The sequence below is a fragment of the Scyliorhinus torazame genome, chromosome 13 (assembly GCF_047496885.1).
Source record: "Scyliorhinus torazame isolate Kashiwa2021f chromosome 13, sScyTor2.1, whole genome shotgun sequence".
In the NCBI taxonomy this organism is placed as follows: Eukaryota; Metazoa; Chordata; class Chondrichthyes; order Carcharhiniformes; family Scyliorhinidae; genus Scyliorhinus; species Scyliorhinus torazame.
The window spans coordinates 117,815,913-117,835,708 of record NC_092719.1 but is presented as its reverse complement, the minus strand read 5'-3'; the positions used below and the strand labels follow the sequence as shown (position 1 = coordinate 117,835,708).

At 67.8% G+C, this 19,796-nt stretch overlaps 1 protein-coding gene across 3 annotated transcripts in view; it reads left to right on the top strand.

Moving 5' to 3' along the window:
* Window positions 1-1,453: 1,453 nt before the first annotated feature.
* srgap3 (SLIT-ROBO Rho GTPase activating protein 3) overlaps window positions 1,454-19,796 on the top strand; it is a 978,679-nt gene continuing 960,336 nt past the window's right edge. For 2 of the 3 annotated variants that reach the window (XM_072472097.1, XM_072472095.1), the window contains exon 1: window positions 1,454-2,281. In XM_072472097.1, coding sequence (XP_072328198.1) covers window positions 2,215-2,281 — 67 coding nt within the window. In that variant the 5' untranslated portion in view covers window positions 1,454-2,214. The remainder of the gene's footprint in view (window positions 2,282-19,796) is intronic. The other variant, XM_072472098.1, reaches the window with a different exon arrangement.

Sequence of the window (19,796 nt, the reverse complement as noted above, 5' to 3'; positions counted from 1 at the left end):
GAAGATGGCCTTGAGGGTATAGATTACTATGGATCAGAACAAGAAGAGGAATCTGGGCAATACGTGGGAGGATGTCCCACCTCTGCAAGTCCTTTTTAACTTCCTCCACCAGGCTGGTCAGGTTCCACTTTGGCTTCCAGTCATGGGCGATTTGGATCCCCAGGAAGCGAAGTGGCTCCAAACTCTTTCAAGAGCACCATGATTCCCTCCATGCTGCTTTGGGGGTCTGTCACTTAGAGGAACAGGTCATCCTCATAGAGGAAGACTCTGTACTCTCTGTCTCCTCTCTGGATCCCTTTCCAATTCTTTGCTGCCCTGAGTGCTAGTGGTTCGAGCGCTAGGGCAAACAGCAGCAGGGACAACCGGCACCCCTGCCTTGTGCCTCTGTGAAGCTGGAAGTACTTAGAGGGTAGTACTCATCAGCTGGTAGTATTCACCCGACGCAAATTCTGCTACCTGGTGGGTAAGGAAACCGGTCACGGAGAAGGGATGCATCTCAGAAAGGAGTGGGAACAGGGATAATCTGAGAGGGTAGTCCGATAGGCATCAGGAGGGAGGAGAAGTGACAGGGGGAGGGGGGAGAAGCTACGGGCCTCATGTCAGGTTGGAGGGGCCAAGAGAGGAACACATTTATCCTGTATACAACAGTATGGTTCATAAATAATATCGCAAATCTCAGTCCCCTCATGTTGTTTGCGATCAATTAGACAATGGGGCTGAGCTGGCCTTGCTGCGGCTAGCTGTCCCATCATAATCTGGTTCAGCACAGGGGCTGGTTTAGCACAGTGAGCTAAACAGCTGGCTTGTAATTTAGAACAAGGCCAACAGCGCGGGTTCAATTCCCGTACCGACCTTCCCAAACAGGCGCCGGAATGTGGCGACTAGGGATTTTTCACAGTTATTTGGTAGTCACCACTAGTGGCATATTATATGTATTATGGCACTGCCCGTATATTAAGGGTACAATGGTAAATCCCTGCCTGCTGGCTCCGCCCAGCAGGCAGCGTATAAATGTGTGTGCTCTCCACTGCAGCCATTCTGGTTCCAGCTACAGGAGGCACAACATCTTGCTCAATAAAGCCTCGATTCTTCCACTTCTCGTCTTGACGGTGCATCAAGTAACTTCATTGAAGCCTACTTGTGACAATAAGCGATTATTATTATAATCAGCGTGTGACAGTGTCCCTGGGTTAACACAGCCGCATTCCTCCTCACTATCCCACATGGAAAATCCCTGGCTATGGGCATCAGGGGAGAGGGGAGGGCTCAGCTTTGATATCCAGTTGCCAATCGCGCCCCCCGTGACCGAACAGCCTGCCCAGTCCACTTTCAAACGAAGAGAGAACAGGCACAAGGACAGGCTTAGAAATTAGGCTGCGGCCCAACGCCCATCAGAAGGGGCGGGGGAATATGGATAGGACTGGTGCAAAAAATGACTAAATGTGGGTGCAGCCATTGGAGTTTAGGTCACATTGTTATATAAAGGTACACTAGCCGTGTAATTCAGAGCGTGTCCTGTAGGATATAATATTCCAGCTCCTTTGAACAGGGGTGGGAGGAGCGCCTGACGAGCTGCCTCTGCCTGCAGTAAAGAAACACTCCAGATTCAGACATCTTTATTTTTTTTAAAAAAGAGCTCTCTCCCTCAAATGCAGCTCGGTTCTTCCCAACAGATTGACTTGGTGTCTTGAGAGCTGGGGCATCGAGAGGAGAGTGGAGCAGAGCAGGATGTGGGGCTGCAGGACAGCGGGACAGAAAGCCAGACAGTGAGGAGCTGCCCTCTTGCCCACCACAGTGGTCTAGCTGACTGCATTTCTGCTGAAGGTTGGACCCGAAGGCTGGCTTTGCAAATACAACACAGACCAGGACAGCAGAAACCTCCCCTAAAGCTGAATGTTCAAGATATGGTGAAGCCAGGAAGGGAAGAGCATTAAATTGTGTGTGTCTCTGCTCTCTCTCTTCCCCCACCCACCCCTAGGCGGGCAAGAGAGGGGGAGAAGAAGGAGGTGGGGTTTTTTTCTTGATCAATTTCAAAGCGTGAAACTGACACGGAGTGTGTTTTTTTAGAGACAGCGCCCAGATCTCTCTCTCTCTCACACACACACCGGCAAACGTCTCAGCTTCTATAGCTGCAACCGAGCGAGGAGGGGAGTCCGCTCCACTGAAAGGCAGGAGAACGGGGGGTCGTGTCTGCAACTGGACCCAGCGGCCAGGATGTCATCTCAAGGAAAATTCAAAAAGGACAAAGAGATAACGACAGAATACGAGACCCAAGTCAAAGGTCAGTTTCCAAATGTATTATGTCTGATCACTGGACGCCTGGACATTATGTCCCCCTGGAATGAGCTGACTTTGCCCCCCTGGTTAATGGGGCAGTATGAGTTGTTGGGACAGTTGGGATATTGGTTTTTTTTTTGAGGGGTGTGTGGTGCGGTGGGAGTGGGGGGAGGAAACAGTTTCAGAGGCTGCATTGCAGTGCACAGGGAGAGCTGGGGATTGCTGTAGGCGGTGGCAAGCCCACCTCACCTCCCAGTGAATTGTGCTGACCGCCAGCCAAGCTCCCCTTGACATATTGAAGGCGTTTCCATGGATGCCCCCCTCTTCTCTACCCCCTCTTCTCTACCCCCCCTCTTCTCTACCCCCCTCTTCTCTACCCCCCCTTCTCTACCCCCCTCTTCTCTACCCCCCCTTCTCTACCCCCCTCTTCTCTACCCCCCCCTCTTCTCTACCCCCCCTCTTCTCTACCCCCCCTCTTCTCTACCCCCCCCTCTTCTCCACACACCCCTCTTCTCCACACCCCCCTCTTCTCCACACCCCCCTCTTCTCCACACCCCCTCTTCTCCACACCCCCCTCTTCTCCACACCCCCCTCTTCTCCACACCCCCCTCTTCTCCACACCCCCCTCTTCTCTACCCCCCTCTTCTCTACCCCCCTCTTCTCTACCCCCCTTCTCTACCCCCCCTTCTCTACCCCCCTTCTCTACCCCCCCTTCTTTACCCCCCTCTACCCCTTCTCTACCCCCCCCCACCTTCTCTACCCCCCACCTTCTCTACCCCCCACCTTCTCTACCCCCCACCTTCTCTACCCCCCCACCTTCTCTACCCCCCCACCTTCTCTACCCCCCCACCTTCTCTACCCCCCACCTTCTCTACCCCCCACCTTCTCTACCCCCCCCACCTTCTCTACCCCCCCACCTTCTATACCCCCTCCTTCTCTACCCCCTCCTTCTCTACCCCCCCACCTTCTCTACCCCCTTTCTCTAGCCCCTTTCTCTACCACCTTTCTCTACCACCTTTCTCTACCCCCCCCTTCTCTACCCCCCTCCTCTACCCCCTCCTCTACCCCCCTTCTCTACCCCCTTCTCTACACCCCCTTCTCTACACCCCCTTCTCTACACCCCCTTCTCTACCCCCCTCTCTACCCCCTTCTCTACCCCCTTCTCTACCCCCTTCTCTACCCCCCTTTCTCTACCCCCCTTTCTCTACCCCCCTTTCTCTACCCCCCTTTCTCTACCCCCCTTTCTCTACCCCCCTTTCTCTACCCCCCTTTCTCTACCCCCCTTTCTCTACCCCCCTTTCTCTACCCCCCTTTCTCTACCCCCCTTTCTCTACCCCCCTTCTCTACCCCCTTCTCTACCCCCTTCTCTACCCCCGCTTCTCTACCCCCGCTTCTCTACCCCCCTTCTCTACTACCCCCCTTCTCTACTACCCCCCCTTCTCTACCCCCCTTCTCAATCCCACTTCTCAATCCCCCCCATCTCTACCCCCCTTCTCTACCCCCCTTCTCTACCCCCCTTCTCTACCCCCCTTCTCTACCCGCTTCTCTACCCGCTTCTCTACCCCTTCTCTACCCCTTCTCTACCCGCTTCTCTACCCGCTTCTCTACCCGCTTCTCTACCCCCTTCTCTACCCCCTTCTCTACCCCCTTCTCTACCCCCTTCTCTACCCCCTTCTCTACCCCCTTCTCTACCCCCTTCTCTACCCCCTTCTCTACCCCCTTCTCTACCCCCCCCATCTCTACCTCTCTTCTCTACCCCCCTTCTCTACCCCCCTTCTCTACCCGCTTCTCTACCCCCTTCTCTACCCGCTTCTCTACCCGCTTCTCTACCCGCTTCTCTACCCGCTTCTCTACCCGCTTCTCTACCCGCTTCTCTACCCCCTTCTCTACCCCCTTCTCTACCCCCCTTCTCTACCCCCTTCTCTACCCCCTTCTCTACCCCCTTCTCTACCCCCCCTTCTCTACCCCCCTTCTCTACCCCCCTTCTCTACCCCCCTTCTCTACCCCCCCTTCTCTACCCCCCTTCTCTACCCCCCCTTCTCTACCCCCCTTCACCTTACCCCCTTCTCTAAACCCTTCTCTACCCCCCTTGCTTTTCTGCCCCCCCGCTTTTCTGCCCCCCGCTTTTCTCCACCCCCCGCTATTCTCCACCCCCCGCTATTCTCCACCCCCCGCTATTCTCCACCCCCCGCTATTCTCCACCCCCCGCTATTCTCCACCCCCCGCTATTCTCCACCCCCCGCTATTCTCCACCCCCCGCTACTCTTCCCCCCTCCACTATTCTTCCCCCCCGCTCTTCTCCCACCCCCGCTTTTCTCTCCCCCGCTTTTCTCTCCCCCGCTCTTCTCCCCGCTCTTCTCCCCCGCTCTTCTCCCCCGCTCTTCTCCCCCCCGCTCTTCTCCCCCCCGCTCTTCTCCCCCGCTCTTCTCCCCCCCGCTTTTCTCCCCCCCGCTTTTCTCTCCCCCCCCCGCTTTTCTCTCCCCCCCCCCCCGCTTTTCTCTCCCCCCCCCCCCCCGCTTTTCTCTCCCCCCCCCCCGTGCTTTTCTCCCCCCCGTGCTTTTCTCCCCCCCCCGTGCTTTTCTCCCCCCCGTGCTTTTCTCCCCCCCGTGCTTTTCTCCCCCCCGTGCTTTTCTCCCCCCCGTGCTTTTCTCCCCCCCGTGCTTTTCTCCCCCCCGTGCTTTTCTCCCCCCCCGTGCTTTTCTCCCCCCCGTGCTTTTCTCCCCCCGTGCTTTTCTCCCCCCCGTGCTTTCTCCCCCCGTGCTTTTCTCCCCCCGTGGTTTTCTCCCCCCGTGCTTTTCTCCCCCCGTGCTTTTCTCCCCCCGTGCTTTTCTCCCCCCGTGCTTTTCTCCCCCCCCGCTTTTCTCCCCCCCCCCGCTTTCCCCCCCCCCGCTTTCCCCCCCCGCCTTTCTCCCCCCTGCCTTTCTCCCCCCTGCCTTTCTCCCCCCTGCCTTTCTCCCCCCTGCCTTTCTCCCCCTGCCTTTCTCCCCCCCGCTTTTCTCCCCCCCGCTTTTCCCCCCCCAAACCTTCCCCCCCCGAACTTCTCCCCCCCGAACTTCTCCCCCCCGAACTTCTCCCCCCCCGAACTTCTCCCCCCCCGAACTTTTCCCCCCCCGAACTTCTCCCCCCTCGAACTTCTCCCCCCCTCGAACTTCTCCCCCCCTCGAACTTCTCCCCCCCCGAACTTCTCCCCCCCCCGAACTTCTCCCCCCCCCCCGCTTTTCTCCCCCCCCGCCTTTCTCCCCCCCCGCCTTTCTCCCCCCCGCCTTTCTCCCCCCGCCTTTCTCCCCCCCGCTTTTTTCCCCCCCGCTTTTCTCCCCCCCCGAACTTCTCCCCCCCGAACTTCTCCCCCCTCGAACTTCTCCCCCCCTCGAACTTCTCCCCCCCTCGAACTTCTCCCCCCCCCGAACTTCTCCCCCCCCGAACTTCTCCCCCCCCGAACTTCTCCCCCCCCGAACTTCTCCCCCCCCGAACTTCTCCCCCCCCGAACTTCTCCCCCCCCGAACTTCTCCCCCCCCGAACTTCTCCCCCCCCGAACTTCTCCCCCCCCGAACTTCTCCCCCCCCGAACTTCTCCCCCCCCGAACTTCTCCCCCCCCGAACTTCTCCCCCCCCGAACTTCTCCCCCCCGATCTTCTCCCCCCCGATCTTCTCCCCCCCCCTGCTTTTCTCCCCCCTGCTTTTCTCCCCCCCTGCTTTTCTCCCCCCCTGCTTTTCTCCCCCCCTGCTTTTCTCCCCCCTGCTTTTCTCCCCCCCTGCTTTTCTCCCCCCCCTGCTTTTCTCCCCCCTGCTTTTCTCCCCCCTGCTTTTCTCCCCCCCCCGCTTTTCTCCCCCCCTGCTTTTCCTCCCCCCCCACTTTTCTCCCCCATGCTTTTCTCCCCCCCCGCTTTTCTTCCCCCCCCGCTTTTCTCCCCCCACCCCCCCTCTTCTACCCCCCACCCCTCCTCTTCTCCCCCACAACCCCCCCTCTTCCCCCACCCCCCTCTTCTCCTCCCTCCCCCCTCTTCTCCCCCCCACCTCCTCTTCTCCCCCCACCCCCTTCTTTTCCCTCCCACCCCCCCTCTTCTCACCCCTATTCTCCCCCCACCCCCTCCCAATCGCTCTCTCCCCCCCGCTTTTCTCCCCCCTCTTCTCCCCCTCTTCTCCCCCTCCCCCCTCCTCTCCACCTCCCCCCTCTTCTCCCCCTCCCCCTCTTCTCCCCCTCCCCCTCTTCTCCCCCCTCCCCCCTTCTCCCCCCCATCTTCTACCCCCTCCCCCCTCTTCTCCCCCCTCCCCTCCCCCTCCCCCCCATCTCCCCCCTCTTCTCCCCCTCCCCCCTCTTCTCCCCCTCGCCCCTCTTCTCCCCCTCCCCCTCTTCTCCCCCTCCCCCCTCTTCTCCCCCTCCCCCCTCTTCTCCCCCCCTTCTTCTCCCCCTCCCCCCTCTTCTCCCCCCTCCCCCTCTTCTCCCGCCCATCCCCCCTCTTCCCCCCCTCCCCCCTCTTCTCCCCCCTCTTCTACCCATCCCCCCCTCTTCTTCCCCCCTCTCCCTCTTCTCCCCCTTCTTCTCCCCCATCCCCCTCTTCTCCCCCCTCCCCCTCTTCTCCCCCCTCTCCCCTCTTCTCCCCCCTCTCCCCTCCTCTTCTCCCCCCTCTCCCCTCCTCTTCTCCCCCCTCTCCCCTCCCCCTCCCCCCTCTTCTCCCCCCTCCCCCCCTCTTCTCCCCCTACCCCCCTCTTCTCCCCCCTCTCCCCTCTTCTCCCCCTCTCCCCTCCTCTTCTCCCCCCTCTCCCCTCCTCTTCTCCCCCCTCTCCCCTCCTCTTCTCCCCCCTCCCCCCTCTTCTCCCCCCCTCCCCCCTCTTCTCCCCCCCTCCCCCCTCTTCTCCCCTACCCCCCCTCTTCTCCCCTACCCCCCTCTTCTCCCCCTACCCCCCCTCTTCTCCCCCTACCCCCCTCTTCTCCCCCTACCCCCCTCTTCTCCCCCTACCCCCCTCTTCTCCCCCTACCCCCCTCTTCTCCCCCTACCCCCCTCTTCTCCCCTACCCCCTCTTCTCCCCCTCCCCCCTCTTCTCCCCCTCCCCCCTCTTCTCCCCCTCCCCCTCTTCTCCCCCTCCCCCCTCTTCTCCCCCTCCCCCCTCTTCTCCCCTCCCCCCCTCTTCTCCCCCTCCCCCCTCTTCCCCCCCTCCCCCTCTTCTCCCCTCCCCCTCTTCTCCCCCTCCCCCTCTTCTCCCCCTCCCCCTCTTCTCCCCCTCCCCCTCTTCTCCCCCTCCCCCTCTTCTCCCCCTCCCCCTCTTCTCCCCCTCCCCCTCTTCTCCCCCTCCCCCTCTTCTCCCCCTCCCCCTCTCTCCCCCTCCCCCTCTTCTCCCCCTCCCCCTCTTCTCCCCTCCCCCTCTTCTCCCCCTCCCCCTCTTCTCCCCCTCCCCCTCTTCTCCCCCTCCCCCCTCTTCTCCCCCTCCCCCCTCTTCTCCCCCTCCCCCCTCTTCTCCCCCTCCCCCCTCTTCTCCCCCTCTTCTCCCCCTCCCCCTCCTCTCCACCTCCCCCCCTCTTCTCCCCCCCTCCCCCTCTTCTCCCCCCTCCCCCTCTTCTCCCCCTCCCCCTCTTCTCCCCCCCATCTTCTACCCCCTCCCCCCTCTTCTCCCCCTCCCCTCCCCCTCCCCCCCATCTCCCCCCTCTTCTCCCCCCTCCCCCCTCTTCTCCCCCTCCCCCCCATCTCCCCCCTCTTCTCCCCCCTCCCCCCTCTTCTCCCCCCTCCCCCCTCTTCGCCCCCTCCCCCCTCTTCGCCCCCTCCCCCTCTTCGCCCCCCTCCCCCCTCTTCGCCCCCTCCCCCTCTTCGCCCCCCTCCCCCTCTTCGCCCCCCTCCCGCTCTTCGCCCCCCCTCCCCCTCTTCGCCCCCCTCCCCCTCTTCGCCCCCCTCCCCCTCTTCGCCCCCCTCCCCCTCTTCGCCCCCCTCTTCGCCCCCCTCTTCGCCCCCCTCCACCTCTTCGCCCCCCTCCCCTCTTCGCCCCCCTCCCCCTCTTCGCCCCCCTCCCCCTCTTCGCCCCCCTCCCCCTCTTCGTCCCCCTCCCCCTCTTAGCCCCCCTCCCCCTCTTCGCCCCCCTCCCCCTCTTCGCCCCCCTCCCCCTCTTCGCCCCCCTCCCCCTCTTCGCCCCCCTCCCCCTCTTCGCCCCCCTCCCCCCCTTCGCCCCCCTCCCCCTCTTCGCCCCCCTCCCCCTCTTCGCCCCCGTCTCCCCCTCTTCGCCCTCGTCTCCCCCCCTCCCCCTCGTCTCCCCCCTTCTCCCCCCTTCTCCCCCTCCCCCCTCTTCTCCCCCCTTCTCCCCCTCCCCCCTCTTCTCCCCCCCTTCTCCCCCTCCCCCCTCTTCTCCCCCTCCTCCCCCTCCTCCCCCTCTTCTCACCCTCCTCCCCCCTCTTCTCACCCTCCTCCCCCCTCTTCTCCCCTCCTCCCCCCTCTTCTCCCCTCTTCTCCCCCTCCCCCCTCTTCTCCCCCTCCCCCCTCCCCCCTCTTCTCCCCCTCGCCCCTCTTCTCCCCCTCCCCCTCTTCTCCCCCTCCCCCTCTTCTCCCCCTCCCCCTCTTCTCCCCCTCCCCCTCTTCTCCCCCTCCCCCCTCTTCTCCCCCCTCCCCCTCTTCTCCCCCCCATCCCCCCTCTTCCCCCCCTCCCCCTCTCCTCCCCCCTCTTCTCCCCATCCCCCCCTCTTCTTCTCCCCTCTCCCTCTTCTCCCCCTTCTTCTCCCCCTCCCCCTCTTCTCCCCCCTCTCCCCTCTTCTCCCCCCTCTCCCCTCCTCTTCTCCCCCCCTCTCCCCTCCTCTTCTCCCCCCTCTCCCCTCCCCCTCCCCCCTCTTCTCCCCCCTCCCCCCCTCTTCTCCCCCTACCCCCCTCTTCTCCCCCCTCTCCCCTCCTCTTCTCCCCCCTCTCCCCTCCTCTTCTCCCCCTCTCCCCTCCTCTTCTCCCCCCTCCCCGCCTCTTCTCCCCCCCTCCCCCTCTTCTCCCCCTACCCCCCTCTTCTCCCCCTACCCCCCTCTTCTCCCCCTACCCCCTACCCCCCTCTTCTCCCCTACCCCCCTCTTCTCCTACTACCCCCCTCTTCTCCCCCTCCCCCCCTCTTCTCCCCCTCCCCCCTCTTCTCCCCCTCCCCCCTTCTCCCCCTCCCCCTCTTCTCCCCCTCCCCCCCTCTTCTCCCCCTCCCCCCTCTTCTCCCCCTCCCCCCCTCTTCTCCCCCTCCCCCCTCTTCCCCCCCCTCCCCCTCTTCTCCCCCTCCCCCTCTTCTCCCCCTCCCCCTCTTCTCCCCCTCCCCCTCTTCTCCCCCTCCCCCTCTTCTCCCCCTCCCCCTCTTCTCCCCCTCCCCCCTCTTCTCCCCCTCCCCCCTCTTCTCCCCCTCCCCCTCTACTCCCCCTCCCCCTCTTCTCCCCCTCCCCCTCTTCTCCCCCTCCCCCTCTTCTCCCCCTCCCCCTCTTCTCCCCCTCCCCCCTCTTCTCCCCCTCCCCCCTCTTCTCCCCCTCCCCCCTCTTCTCCCCCTCCCCCCTCTTCTCCCCCTCCCCCCTCTTCTCCCCCTCCCCCCTCTTCTCCCCCTCCCCCCTCTTCTCCACCTCCCCCCTCTTCTCCCCCTCCACATCTTCTACCCCCTCCCCCCTCTTCTCCCCCTCCCCTCCCCCCTCCCCCCCATCTCCCCCCTCTTCTCCCCCCTCCCCCCTCTTCTCCCCCTCGCCCCTCTTCTCCCCTCCCGCTCTTCTACCCCCTCCCCCCTCTTCTCCCCCTCCCCTCCCCTCCCCCCCATCTCCCCCCTCTCTACCCCCTCCCCCCTCTTCTCCCCCTCGCCCCTCTTCTCCCCCTCCCCATCTTCTCCCCCTGTTCTCCCCCTCCCCCTCTTCGCCCCCTCCCCCTCTTCGCCCCCTCCCCCTCTTCGCCCCCTCCCCCTCTTCGCCCCCCTCCCCCTCTTCGCCCCTCCCCCTCTTCGCCCCCCTCCCCCTCTTCGCCCCCCTCCCCCTCTTCGCCCCCTCCCCCTCTTCGCCCCCCTCCCCCTCTTCGCCCCCCTCCCCCTCTTCGCCCCCCTCCCCCTCTTCGCCCCCTCCCCCTCTTCGCCCCCCTCCCCCTCTTCGCCCCCCTCCCCCTCTTCGCCCCCCTCCCCCTCTTCGCCCCCCTCCCCCTCTTCGCCCCCCTCCCCCTCTTCGCCCCCCTCCCCCTCTTCGCCCCCCTCCCCCTCTTCGCCCCCCTCCCCCTCTTCGCCCCCCTCCCCCTCTTCGCCCCCGTCTCCCCCTCTTCGCCCTCGTCTCCCCCTCCCCCTCATCTCCCCCCTCCCCCTCCCCCCCTCCCCTCCCCCTCTTCTCCCCCTCCCCCCTCTTCTCCCCCCCTTCTCCCCCTCCCCCTCTTCTCCCCCTCTTCTCCCCCTTCTCCCCCTCCCCCCTCTTCTCCCCCTCCTCCCCCTCCTCCCCCTCCTCCCCCTCTTCTCACCCTCCTCCCCCCTCTTCTCACCCTCCTCCCCCCTCTTCTCCCCTCCTCCCCCTCTTCTCCCCTCCTCCCCCCTCTTCTCCCCTCTTCTCCCCCCTCCCCCCTCTTCTCCCCCCTCCCCCCTCTTCTCCCCCTCCCCCCTCTTCTCCCCCTCCCCCCTCTTCTCCCCCTCCCCCCCTCTTCTCCCCCTCCCCCCCTCTTCTCCCCCTCCCCCCCTCTTCTCCCCCTCCCCCCTCTTCTCCCCCTCCCCCCCTCTTCTCCCCCTCCCCCCTCTTCTCCCCCTCCCCCCTCTTCTCCCCCCTCTTCTCCCCCTCCCCCCTCTTCTCCCCCTCTTCTCCCCTCCCCCCTCTTCTCCCCTCCCCCCTCTTCTCCCCCTCCCCATCTTCTACCCCCTCCCCCCTCTTCTCCCCCTCCCCTCCCCCCTCCCCCCCATCTCCCCCCTCTTCTCCCCCCTCCCCCCTCTTCTCCCCCTCGCCCCTCTTCTCCCCTCCCCCTCTTCTACCCCTCCCCCCTCTTCTCCCCCTCCCCTCCCCTCCCCCCCATCTCCCCCCTCTTCTACCCCCTCCCCCTCTTCTCCCCCTCGCCCCTCTTCTCCCCCTCCCCATCTTCTCCCCCTCTTCTCCCCCTCCCCCTCTTCGCCCCCTCCCCCTCTTCGCCCCCTCCCCCTCTTCGCCCCCTCCCCCTCTTCGCCCCCCTCCCCCTCTTCGCCCCCTCCCCCTCTTCGCCCCCTCCCCCTCTTCGCCCCCCTCCCCCTCTTCGCCCCCCTCCCCCTCTTCGCCCCCTCCCCCTCTTCGCCCCCCTCCCCCTCTTCGCCCCCCTCCCCCTCTTCGCCCCCCTCCCCCTCTTCGCCCCCCTCCCCCTCTTCGCCCCCCTCCCCCTCTTCGCCCCCCTCCCCCTCTTCGCCCCCCTCCCCCTCTTCGCCCCCCTCCCCCTCTTCGCCCCCTCCCCTTCTTCGCCCCCCTCCCCCTCTTCGCCCCCTCCCCCTCTTCGCCCCCCTCCCCCTCTTCGCCCCCCTCCCCCTCTTCGCCCCCCTCCCCCTCTTCGCCCCCCTCCCCCTCTTCGCCCCCCTCCCCCTCTTCGCCCCCTCCCCCTCTTCGCCCCCCTCCCCCTCTTCGCCCCCCTCCCCCTCTTCGCCCCCCTCCCCCTCTTCGCCCCCCTCCCCCTCTTCGCCCCCCTCCCCCTCTTCGCCCCCGTCTCCCCCTCTTCGCCCTCGTCTCCCCCTCTTCGCCCTCGTCTCCCCCTCCCCCTCGTCTCCCCCCTCCCCCCTCCCCCTCTTCTCACCTCTTCTCCCCCCTTCTCCCCCTCCCCCCTCTTCTCCCCCCCTTCTCCCCTCCCCCCTCTTCTCCCCCCCTTCTCCCCCTCCCCCCTCTTCTCCCCCTCCCCCCTCTTCTCCCCCTCCCCCCCTCCTCCCCCCTCTTCTCCCCCTCCCCCCCTCCTCCCCCCTCTTCTCCCCCTCCTCCCCCCTCTTCTCCCCCTCCTCCCCCCTCTTCTCCCCCTCCTCCCCCCTCTTCTCCCCCTCTTCTCCCCCTCCTCCCCCCTCTTCTCCCCCTCTTCTCCCCCCTCCCCCCTCTTCTCCCCCCTCCCCCCTCTTCTCCCCCCTCCCCCCTCTTCTCCCCCTCCCCCCTCTTCTCCCCCCCTCCCCCCTCTTCTCCCCCCCCTCCCCCCCTCTTCTCCCCCCTCCCCCCTCTTCTCCCCCCTCCCCCCTCTTCTCCCCCTCCCCCCTCTTCTCCCCCTCCCCCTCTTCTCCCCCTCCCCCCTCTTCTCCCCTCCCCCTCCCCCTCTTCTCCCCCTCCCCCCTCTTCTCCCCCTCCCCCCTCTTCTCCCCCTCCCCCCTCTTCTCCCCCTCCCCCCTCTTCTCCCCCTCCCCCCTCTTCTCCCCCTCCCCCCTCTTCTCCCCCTCCCCCCTCTTCTCCCCCTCCCCCCTCTCTCCCCCTCCCCCCTCTTCTCCCCCTCCCCCTCTTCTCCCCCTCCCCCCTCTTCTCCCCCTCCCCCCTCTTCCCCCCTCCCCCCTCTCTCCCCCTCCCCCCTCTTCTCCCCTCCCCCCCTCTTCTCCCCCTCCCCCCTCTTCTCCCCCTCCCCCCCTCTTCTCCCCCTCCCCCCCTCTTCTCCCCCTCCCCCCTCTTCTCCCCCTCCCCCCTCTTCTCCCCCTCCCCCCTCTTCTCCCCCTCCCCCCTCTTCTCCCCCTCTTCTCCCCCTCTTCTCCCCCTCTCCTCCCCCTCTTCTCCCCCTCTCCTCCCCCTCTTCTCCCCCTCCCCCTCTTCTCCCCCTCCCCCTCTTCTCCCCCTCGCCCTCTTCTCCCCCTCGCCCTCTTCTCCCCCTCTCCCTCTTCTCCCCCTCTCCCTCTTCTCCCCCTCCCCCTCTCCTCCCCCTCCCCCTCTTCTCCCCCTCCCCCTCTTCTCCCCCTCCCCCTCTTCTCCCCCTCCCCCTCTTCTCCCCCTCCCCCCTCTTCTCCCCCTCCCCCCTCTTCTCCCCCTCCCCCCTCTTCTCCCCTCCCCCCTCTTCTCCCCCTCCCCCCTCTTCTCCCCCTCTTCTCCCCCTCTTCTCCCCCTCTCCTCCCCCTCTTCTCCCCCTCTCCTCCCCCTCTTCTCCCCCTCCCCCTCTTCTCCCCCTCCCCCTCTTCTCCCCCTCGCCCTCTTCTCCCCCTCGCCCTCTTCTCCCCCTCTCCCTCTTCTCCCCCTCTCCCTCTTCTCCCCCTCCCCCTCTCCTCCCCCTCCCCCTCTTCTCCCCCTCCCCCTCTTCTCCCCCTCCCCCCTCTTCTCCCCCTCCCCCCTCTTCTCCCCCTCCCCCCTCTTCTCCCCCTCTTCTCCCCCTCCCCCTCTTCTCCCCCTCTTCTCCCCCTCCCCCTCTTCTCCCCCTCCCCCTCTTCTCCCCCCTCCCCCTCTTCTCCCCCCATCTTCTACCCCCTCCCCCCTCTTCTCCCCCCTCCCCTCCCCCCTCCCCCTTCTCCCCCCTCCCCCCTCTTCTCCCCTCGCCCCTCTTCTCCCCCTCCCCCTCTTCTCCCCTCCCCCCTCTTCTCCCCCTCCCCCCTCTTCTCCCCCCTCTTCTCCCCCTCCCCCCTCTTCTCCCCCCTCCCCCCTCTTCTCCCCCCTCCCCCCTCTTCTCCCCCCTCCCCCCTCTTCTCCCCCCTCCCCCCTCTTCTCCCCCCTCTTCTCCCCCCATCCCCCCTCTTCCCCCCTCCCCCCTCTTCTCCCCCCTCTTCTCCCCATCCCCCCCTCTTCTTCCCCCCTCTCCCTCTTCTCCCCCCTCTTCTCCCCCCTCCCCCTCTTCTCCCCCCCTCTCCCCTCTTCTCCCCCCTCTCCCCTCCTCTTCTCCCCCCTCTCCCCTCCTCTTCTCCCCCCTCTCCCCTCCTCTTCTCCCCCCTCTCCCCCCTCTTCTCCCCCCCTCCCCCCTCTTCTCCCCCCCTCCCCCCTCTTCTCCCCCCCTCCCCCCTCTTCTCCCCCTCCCCCTCTTCTCCCCCTCCCCCTCTTCGCCCCCCTCCCCCTCTTCGCCCCCCTCCCCTCTTCGCCCCCCTCCCCCTCTTCGCCCCCCTCCCCCTCTTCGCCCCCCTCCCCCTCTTCGCCCCCCTCCCGCTCTTCGCCCCCCTCCCGCTCTTCGCCCCCCCCTCCCCCTCTTCGCCCTCGTCTCCCCCTCCCCCTCGTCTCCCCCCTCCCCCCTCCCCCTCCCCCTCTTCTCCCCCCTCTTCTCCCCCCCTTCTCCCCCTCCCCCCTCTTCTCCCCCCTTCTCCCCCTCCCCCCTCTTCTCCCCCCCTTCTCCCCCTCCCCCCTCTTCTCCCCCTCCTCCCCCTCCTCCCCCCTCTTCTCCCCCCTCTTCTCCCCCTCCTCCCCCCTCCTCCCCCCTCTTCTCCCCCTCTTCTCCCCCCTCCCCCTCTTCTCCCCCCTCCCCCCTCTTCTCCCCCCTCTTCTCTCCCCTCTTCTCCCCCTCACCCCTCTTCTCCCCCTCCCCCCTCTTCTCCCCCTCCCCCCTCCTCTCCCCCTCCCCCCTCTTCTCCCCTCCCCCTCTTCTCCCCCTCCCCCTCTTCTCCCCCTCCCCCTCTTCTCCCCCTCCCCCTCTTCTCCCCCTCCCCCTCTTCTCCCCCTCCCCCTCTTCTCCCCCTCCCCCCTCTTCTCCCCCTCCCCCCTCTTCTCCCCCTCCCCCCTCTTCTCCCCCTCCCCCCTCTTCTCCTCCTCCCCCCTCTTCTCCCCTCCCCCCTCTTCTCCCCCTCCCCCCTCTTCTCCCCCTCCCCCCTCTTCTCCCCCTCCCCCCTCTTCTCCCCCTCCCCCCTCTTCTCCCCTCCCCCCTCTTCTCCCCCTCCCCCCTCTTCTCCCCCTCCCCCTCTTCTCCCCCTCCCCCTCTTCTCCCCCTCCCCCTCTTCTCCCCCTCCCCCTCTTCTCCCCTCCCCCCTCTTCTCCCCCTCCCCCCTCTTCTCCCCCTCCCCCCTCTTCTCCCCCTCCCCCCCTCTTCTCCCCCTCCCCCTCTTCTCCCCCTCCCCCTCTTCTCCCCCTCCCCCCTCTTTTCCCCCTCCCCCCCTCTTCTCCCCCTCCCCCCCTCTTCTCCCCCTCCCCCCTCTTCTCCCCCTCCCCCCTCTTCTCCCCCTCCCCCTCTTCTCCCCCTCCCCCTCTTCTCCCCCTCCCCCCTCTTCTCCCCCTCCCCCTCTTCTCCCCCTCTTCTCCCCCTCTTCTCCCCCTCTTCTCCCCCTCCCCCTCTTCTCCCCCTCCCCCTCTCCTCCCCCTCTTCTCCCCCTCTCCTCCCCCTCTTCTCCCCCTCCCCCTCTTCTCCCCCCTCCCCCTCTTCTCCCCCTCCCCCTCTTCTCCCCCTCGCCCTCTTCTCCCCCTCTCCCTCTTCTCCCCCTCCCCCTCTCCTCCCCCTCCCCCTCTTCTCCCCCTCCCCCTCTTCTCCCCCTCCCCCTCTTCTCCCCCTCCCCCTCTTCTCCCCCTCCCCCCTCTTCTCCCCCTCCCCCCTCTTCTCCCCCTCCCCCCTCTTCTCCCCCTCCCCCCTCTTCTCCCCCTCCCCCCTCTTCTCCCCCCTCCCCCCTCTTCTCCCCTCTTCTCCCCCTCCCCCCTCTTCTCCCCCTCCCCCCTCTTCTCCCCCTCCCCCTCTTCTCCCCCTCTTCTCCCCTCCCCCTCTTCTCCCCCTCCCCCTCTTCTCCCCCCTCCCCCTCTTCTCCCCCCATCTTCTACCCCCTCCCCCCTCTTCTCCCCCCTCCCCTCCCCCCTTCTCCCCCCTCCCCCCTCTTCTCCCCCTCGCCCCTCTTCTCCCCCTCCCCCTCTTCTCCCCTCCCCCCTCTTCTCCCCCTCCCCCCTCTTCTCCCCCCCTCTTCTCCCCCTCCCCCCTCTTCTCCCCCCTCCCCCCTCTTCTCCCCCCTCCCCCCTCTTCTCCCCCCTCCCCCCTCTTCTCCCCCCTCTTCTCCCCCCATCCCCCCTCTTCCCCCCTCCCCCCTCTTCTCCCCCCTCTTCTCCCCATCCCCCCCCTCTTCTTCCCCCCTCTCCCTCTTCTCCCCCCTCTTCTCCCCCCTCCCCCTCTTCTCCCCCCTCTCCCTCTTCTCCCCCCTCTCCCCTCCTCTTCTCCCCCCTCTCCCCTCCTCTTCTCCCCCCTCTCCCCTCCTCTTCTCCCCCCTCTCCCCCCTCTTCTCCCCCCCTCCCCCCTCTTCTCCCCCCTCCCCCCTCTTCTCCCCCTCCCCCTCTTCTCCCCCTCCCCCTCTTCGCCCCCCTCCCCCTCTTCGCCCCCCTCCCCCTCTTCGCCCCCCTCCCCCTCTTCGCCCCCCTCCCCCTCTTCGCCCCCCTCCCCCTCTTCGCCCCCCTCCCGCTCTTCGCCCCCCTCCCGCTCTTCGCCCCCCCCTCCCCCTCTTCGCCCTCGTCTCCCCCTCCCCCTCGTCTCCCCCCTCCCCCCTCCCCCTCCCCCTCTTCTCCCCCCTCTTCTCCCCCCCTTCTCCCCCTCCCCCCTCTTCTCCCCCCTTCTCCCCCTCCCCCTCTTCTCCCCCCCTTCTCCCCCTCCCCCCTCTTCTCCCCCTCCTCCCCCTCCTCCCCCCTCTTCTCCCCCCTCTTCTCCCCCTCCTCCCCCCTCCTCCCCCCTCTTCTCCCCCTCTTCTCCCCCTCCCCCTCTTCTCCCCCCTCCCCCCTCTTCTCCCCCCTCTTCTCTCCCTCTCCCTCTCTCCCCCTCCCCCCTCTTCTCCCCCTCCCCCCTCTTCTCCCCCTCCCCCCTCCTCTCCCCTCCCCCCTCTTCTCCCCTCCCCCACTTCTCCCCACCCCCTCTTCTCCCCCTCCCCCTCATCTCCCCCTCCCCCTCTTCTCCCCCTCCCCCTCTTCTCCCCCTCCCCCCTCTTCTCCCCCTCCCCCTCTTCTCCCCCTCCCCCCTCTTCTCCCCCTCCCCCCTCTTCTCCCCCTCCCCCCTCTTCTCCCCCTCCCCCCTCTTCTCCCCCTCCCCCCTCTTCTCCTCCTCCCCCCTCTTCTCCCCTCCCCCCTCTTCTCCCCCTCCCCCCTCTTCTCCCCCTCCCCCCTCTTCTCCCCCTCCCCCCTCTCACCCCCCCCCCTCTTCTCCCCCTCCCCCCTCTTCTCCCCCTCCCCCCTCTTCTCCCCCTCCCCCTCTTCTCCCCCTCCCCCTCTTCTCCCCTCCCCCTCTTCTCCCCCTCCCCCTCTTCTCCCCCTCCCCCTCTTCTCCCCTCCCCCCTCTTCTCCCCCACCCCCCTCTTCTCCCCCTCCCCCCTCTTCTCCCCCTCCCCCTCTTCTCCCCCTCCCCCTCTTCTCCCCCTCCCCCCTCTTTCCCCCCTCCCCCCCTCTTCTCCCCCTCCCCCCCTCTTCTCCCCTCCCCCCTCTTCTCCCCCTCCCCCCTCTTCTCCCCCTCCCCCTCTTCTCCCCCTCCCCCTCTTCTCCCCCTCCCCCCTCTTCTCCCCCTCCCCCTCTTCTCCCCCTCTCTCCCCCTCTTCTCCCCCTCTCTCCCCCTCTCCCCCCCCCTCTTCTCCCCCTCCCCCTCTTCTCCCCCTCCCCCTCTTCTCCCCCTCCCCCTCTTCTCCCCCTCCCCCCTCTTCTCCCCCTCCCCCTCTTCTCCCCCTCCCCCCTCTTCTCCCCCTCTTCTCCCCCTCCTCTCCACCTCCCCCCTCCCCCTCTTCTCCCCCCCATCTTCTACCCCCTCCCCCTCTTCGCCCCCTCCCCCTGTTCTCCCCCCCATCTTCTCCCCCTCCCCCCTCTTCTCCCCCTCCCCCCTCTTCTCCCCCTCCCCCCTCTCTCCCCCTCCCCCCTCTTCTCCCCCTCCCCCCTCTTCTCCCCCTCCCCCCTCTTCTCCCCCTCCCCCCTCTTCTCCCCCTCCCCCCTCTTCTCCCCCTCCCCCCTCTTCTCCCCCTCCCCCCTCTTCTCCCCCTCCCCCCTCTTCTCCCCCTCCCCCCTCTTCTCCCCCTCCCCCCTCTTCTCCCCCCTCCCCCCTCTTCTCCCCCTCCCCCCTCTTCTCCCCCTCCCCCCCTCTTCTCCCCCTCCCCCTCCCCCTCTTCTCCCCCTCCTTCTCCCCCTCCCCTCCTTCTCCCCCTCCCCCTCTTCTCCCCCTCCCCCCTCGTCTCCCCCTCCCCCCTCGTCTCCCCCTCCCCCCTCTTCTCCCCCTCCCCCCTCTTCTCCCCCTCCCCCCTCTTCTCCCCCTCCCCCCTCTTCTCCCCCTCCCCCCTCTTCTCCCCCTCCCCCCTCTTCTCCCCCTCCCCCCTCTTCTCCCCCTCCCCCCTCTTCTCCCCCTCCCCCCTCTTCTCCCCCTCCCCCCTCTTCTCCCCCTCCCCCCCTCTTCTCCCCCTCCCCCTCCCCCTCTTCTCCCCCTCCCCCTCCCCCTCTTCTCCCCCTCTTCTCCCCCTCCCCCCTCTTCTCCCCCTCCCCCTCTTCTCCCCCTCCCCCTCTTCTCCCCCTCCCCCCCTCTTCTCCCCCTCCCCCCTCTTCTCCCCCTCCCCCCTCTTCTCCCCCTCCCCCCTCTTCCCCCCCTCCCCCTCTTCTCCCCCTCCCCCTCTTCTCCCCCTCCCCCCTCTTCTCCCCCTCCCCCTCTTCTCCCCCTCCCCCTCTTCTCCCCCTCCCCCTCTTCTCCCCCTCCCCCTCTACTCCCCCTCCCCCTCTTCTCCCCCTCCCCCTCTACTCCCCCTCCCCCTCTTCTCCCCTCCCCCTCTTCTCCCCCTCCCCCTCTTCTCCCCCTCCCCCTCTTCTCCCCCTCCCCCTCTTCTCCCCCTCCCCCTCTTCTCCCCCTCCCCCTCTTCTCCCCCTCCCCCTCTTCTCCCCCTCCCCCTCTTCTCCCCCTCCCCCTCTTCTCCCCCTCCCCCCTCTTCTCCCCCTCCCCCCTCTTCTCCCCCTCCCCCCTCTTCTCCCCCTCCCCCCTCTTCTCCCCCTCCCCCCTCTTCTCCCCCTCCCCCCTCTTCTCCCCCTCCCCCCTCTTCTCCCCCTCCCCCCTCTTCTCCCCCTCCCCCCTCTTCTCCCCCTCTTCTCCCCCTCCCCCCTCTTCTCCACTTCCCCCCTCTTCTCCCCCTCCCCATCTTCTACCCCCTCCCCCCTCTTCTCCCCCTCCCCTCCCCCTCCCCCCCATCTCCCCCCTCTTCTCCCCCCTCCCCCCTCTTCTCCCCCTCGCCCCTCTTCTCCCCTCCCCCTCTTCTACCCCCTCCCCCCTCTTCTCCCCCTCCCCTCCCCCTCCCCCCCATCTCCCCCCTCTTCTACCCCCTCCCCCCTCTTCTCCCCCTCGCCCCTCTTCTCCCCTCCCCCTCTTCTCCCCCTCCCCCTCTTCGCCCCCTCCCCCTCTTCGCCCCCTCCCCCTCTTCGCCCCCTCCCCCTCTTCGCCCCCTCCCCCTCTTCGCCCCCTCCCCCTCTTCGCCCCCCTCCCCCTCTTCGCCCCCCTCCCCCTCTTCGCCCCCCTCCCCCTCTTCGCCCCCCTCCCCCTCTTCGCCCCCCTCCCCCTCTTCGCCCCCTCCCCCTCTTTGCCCCCCTCCCCCTCTTCGCCCCCCTCCCCCTCTTCGCCCCCCCTCCCCCTCTTCGCCCCCCTCCCCCTCTTCGCCCCCCTCCCCCTCTTCGCCCCCCTCCCCCTCTTCGCCCCCCTCCCCCTCTTCGCCCCCTCCCCCTCTTCGCCCCCCTCTTCGCCCCCCTCTTCGCCCCCCTCCCCCTCTTCGCCCCCCCTCCCCCTCTTCGCC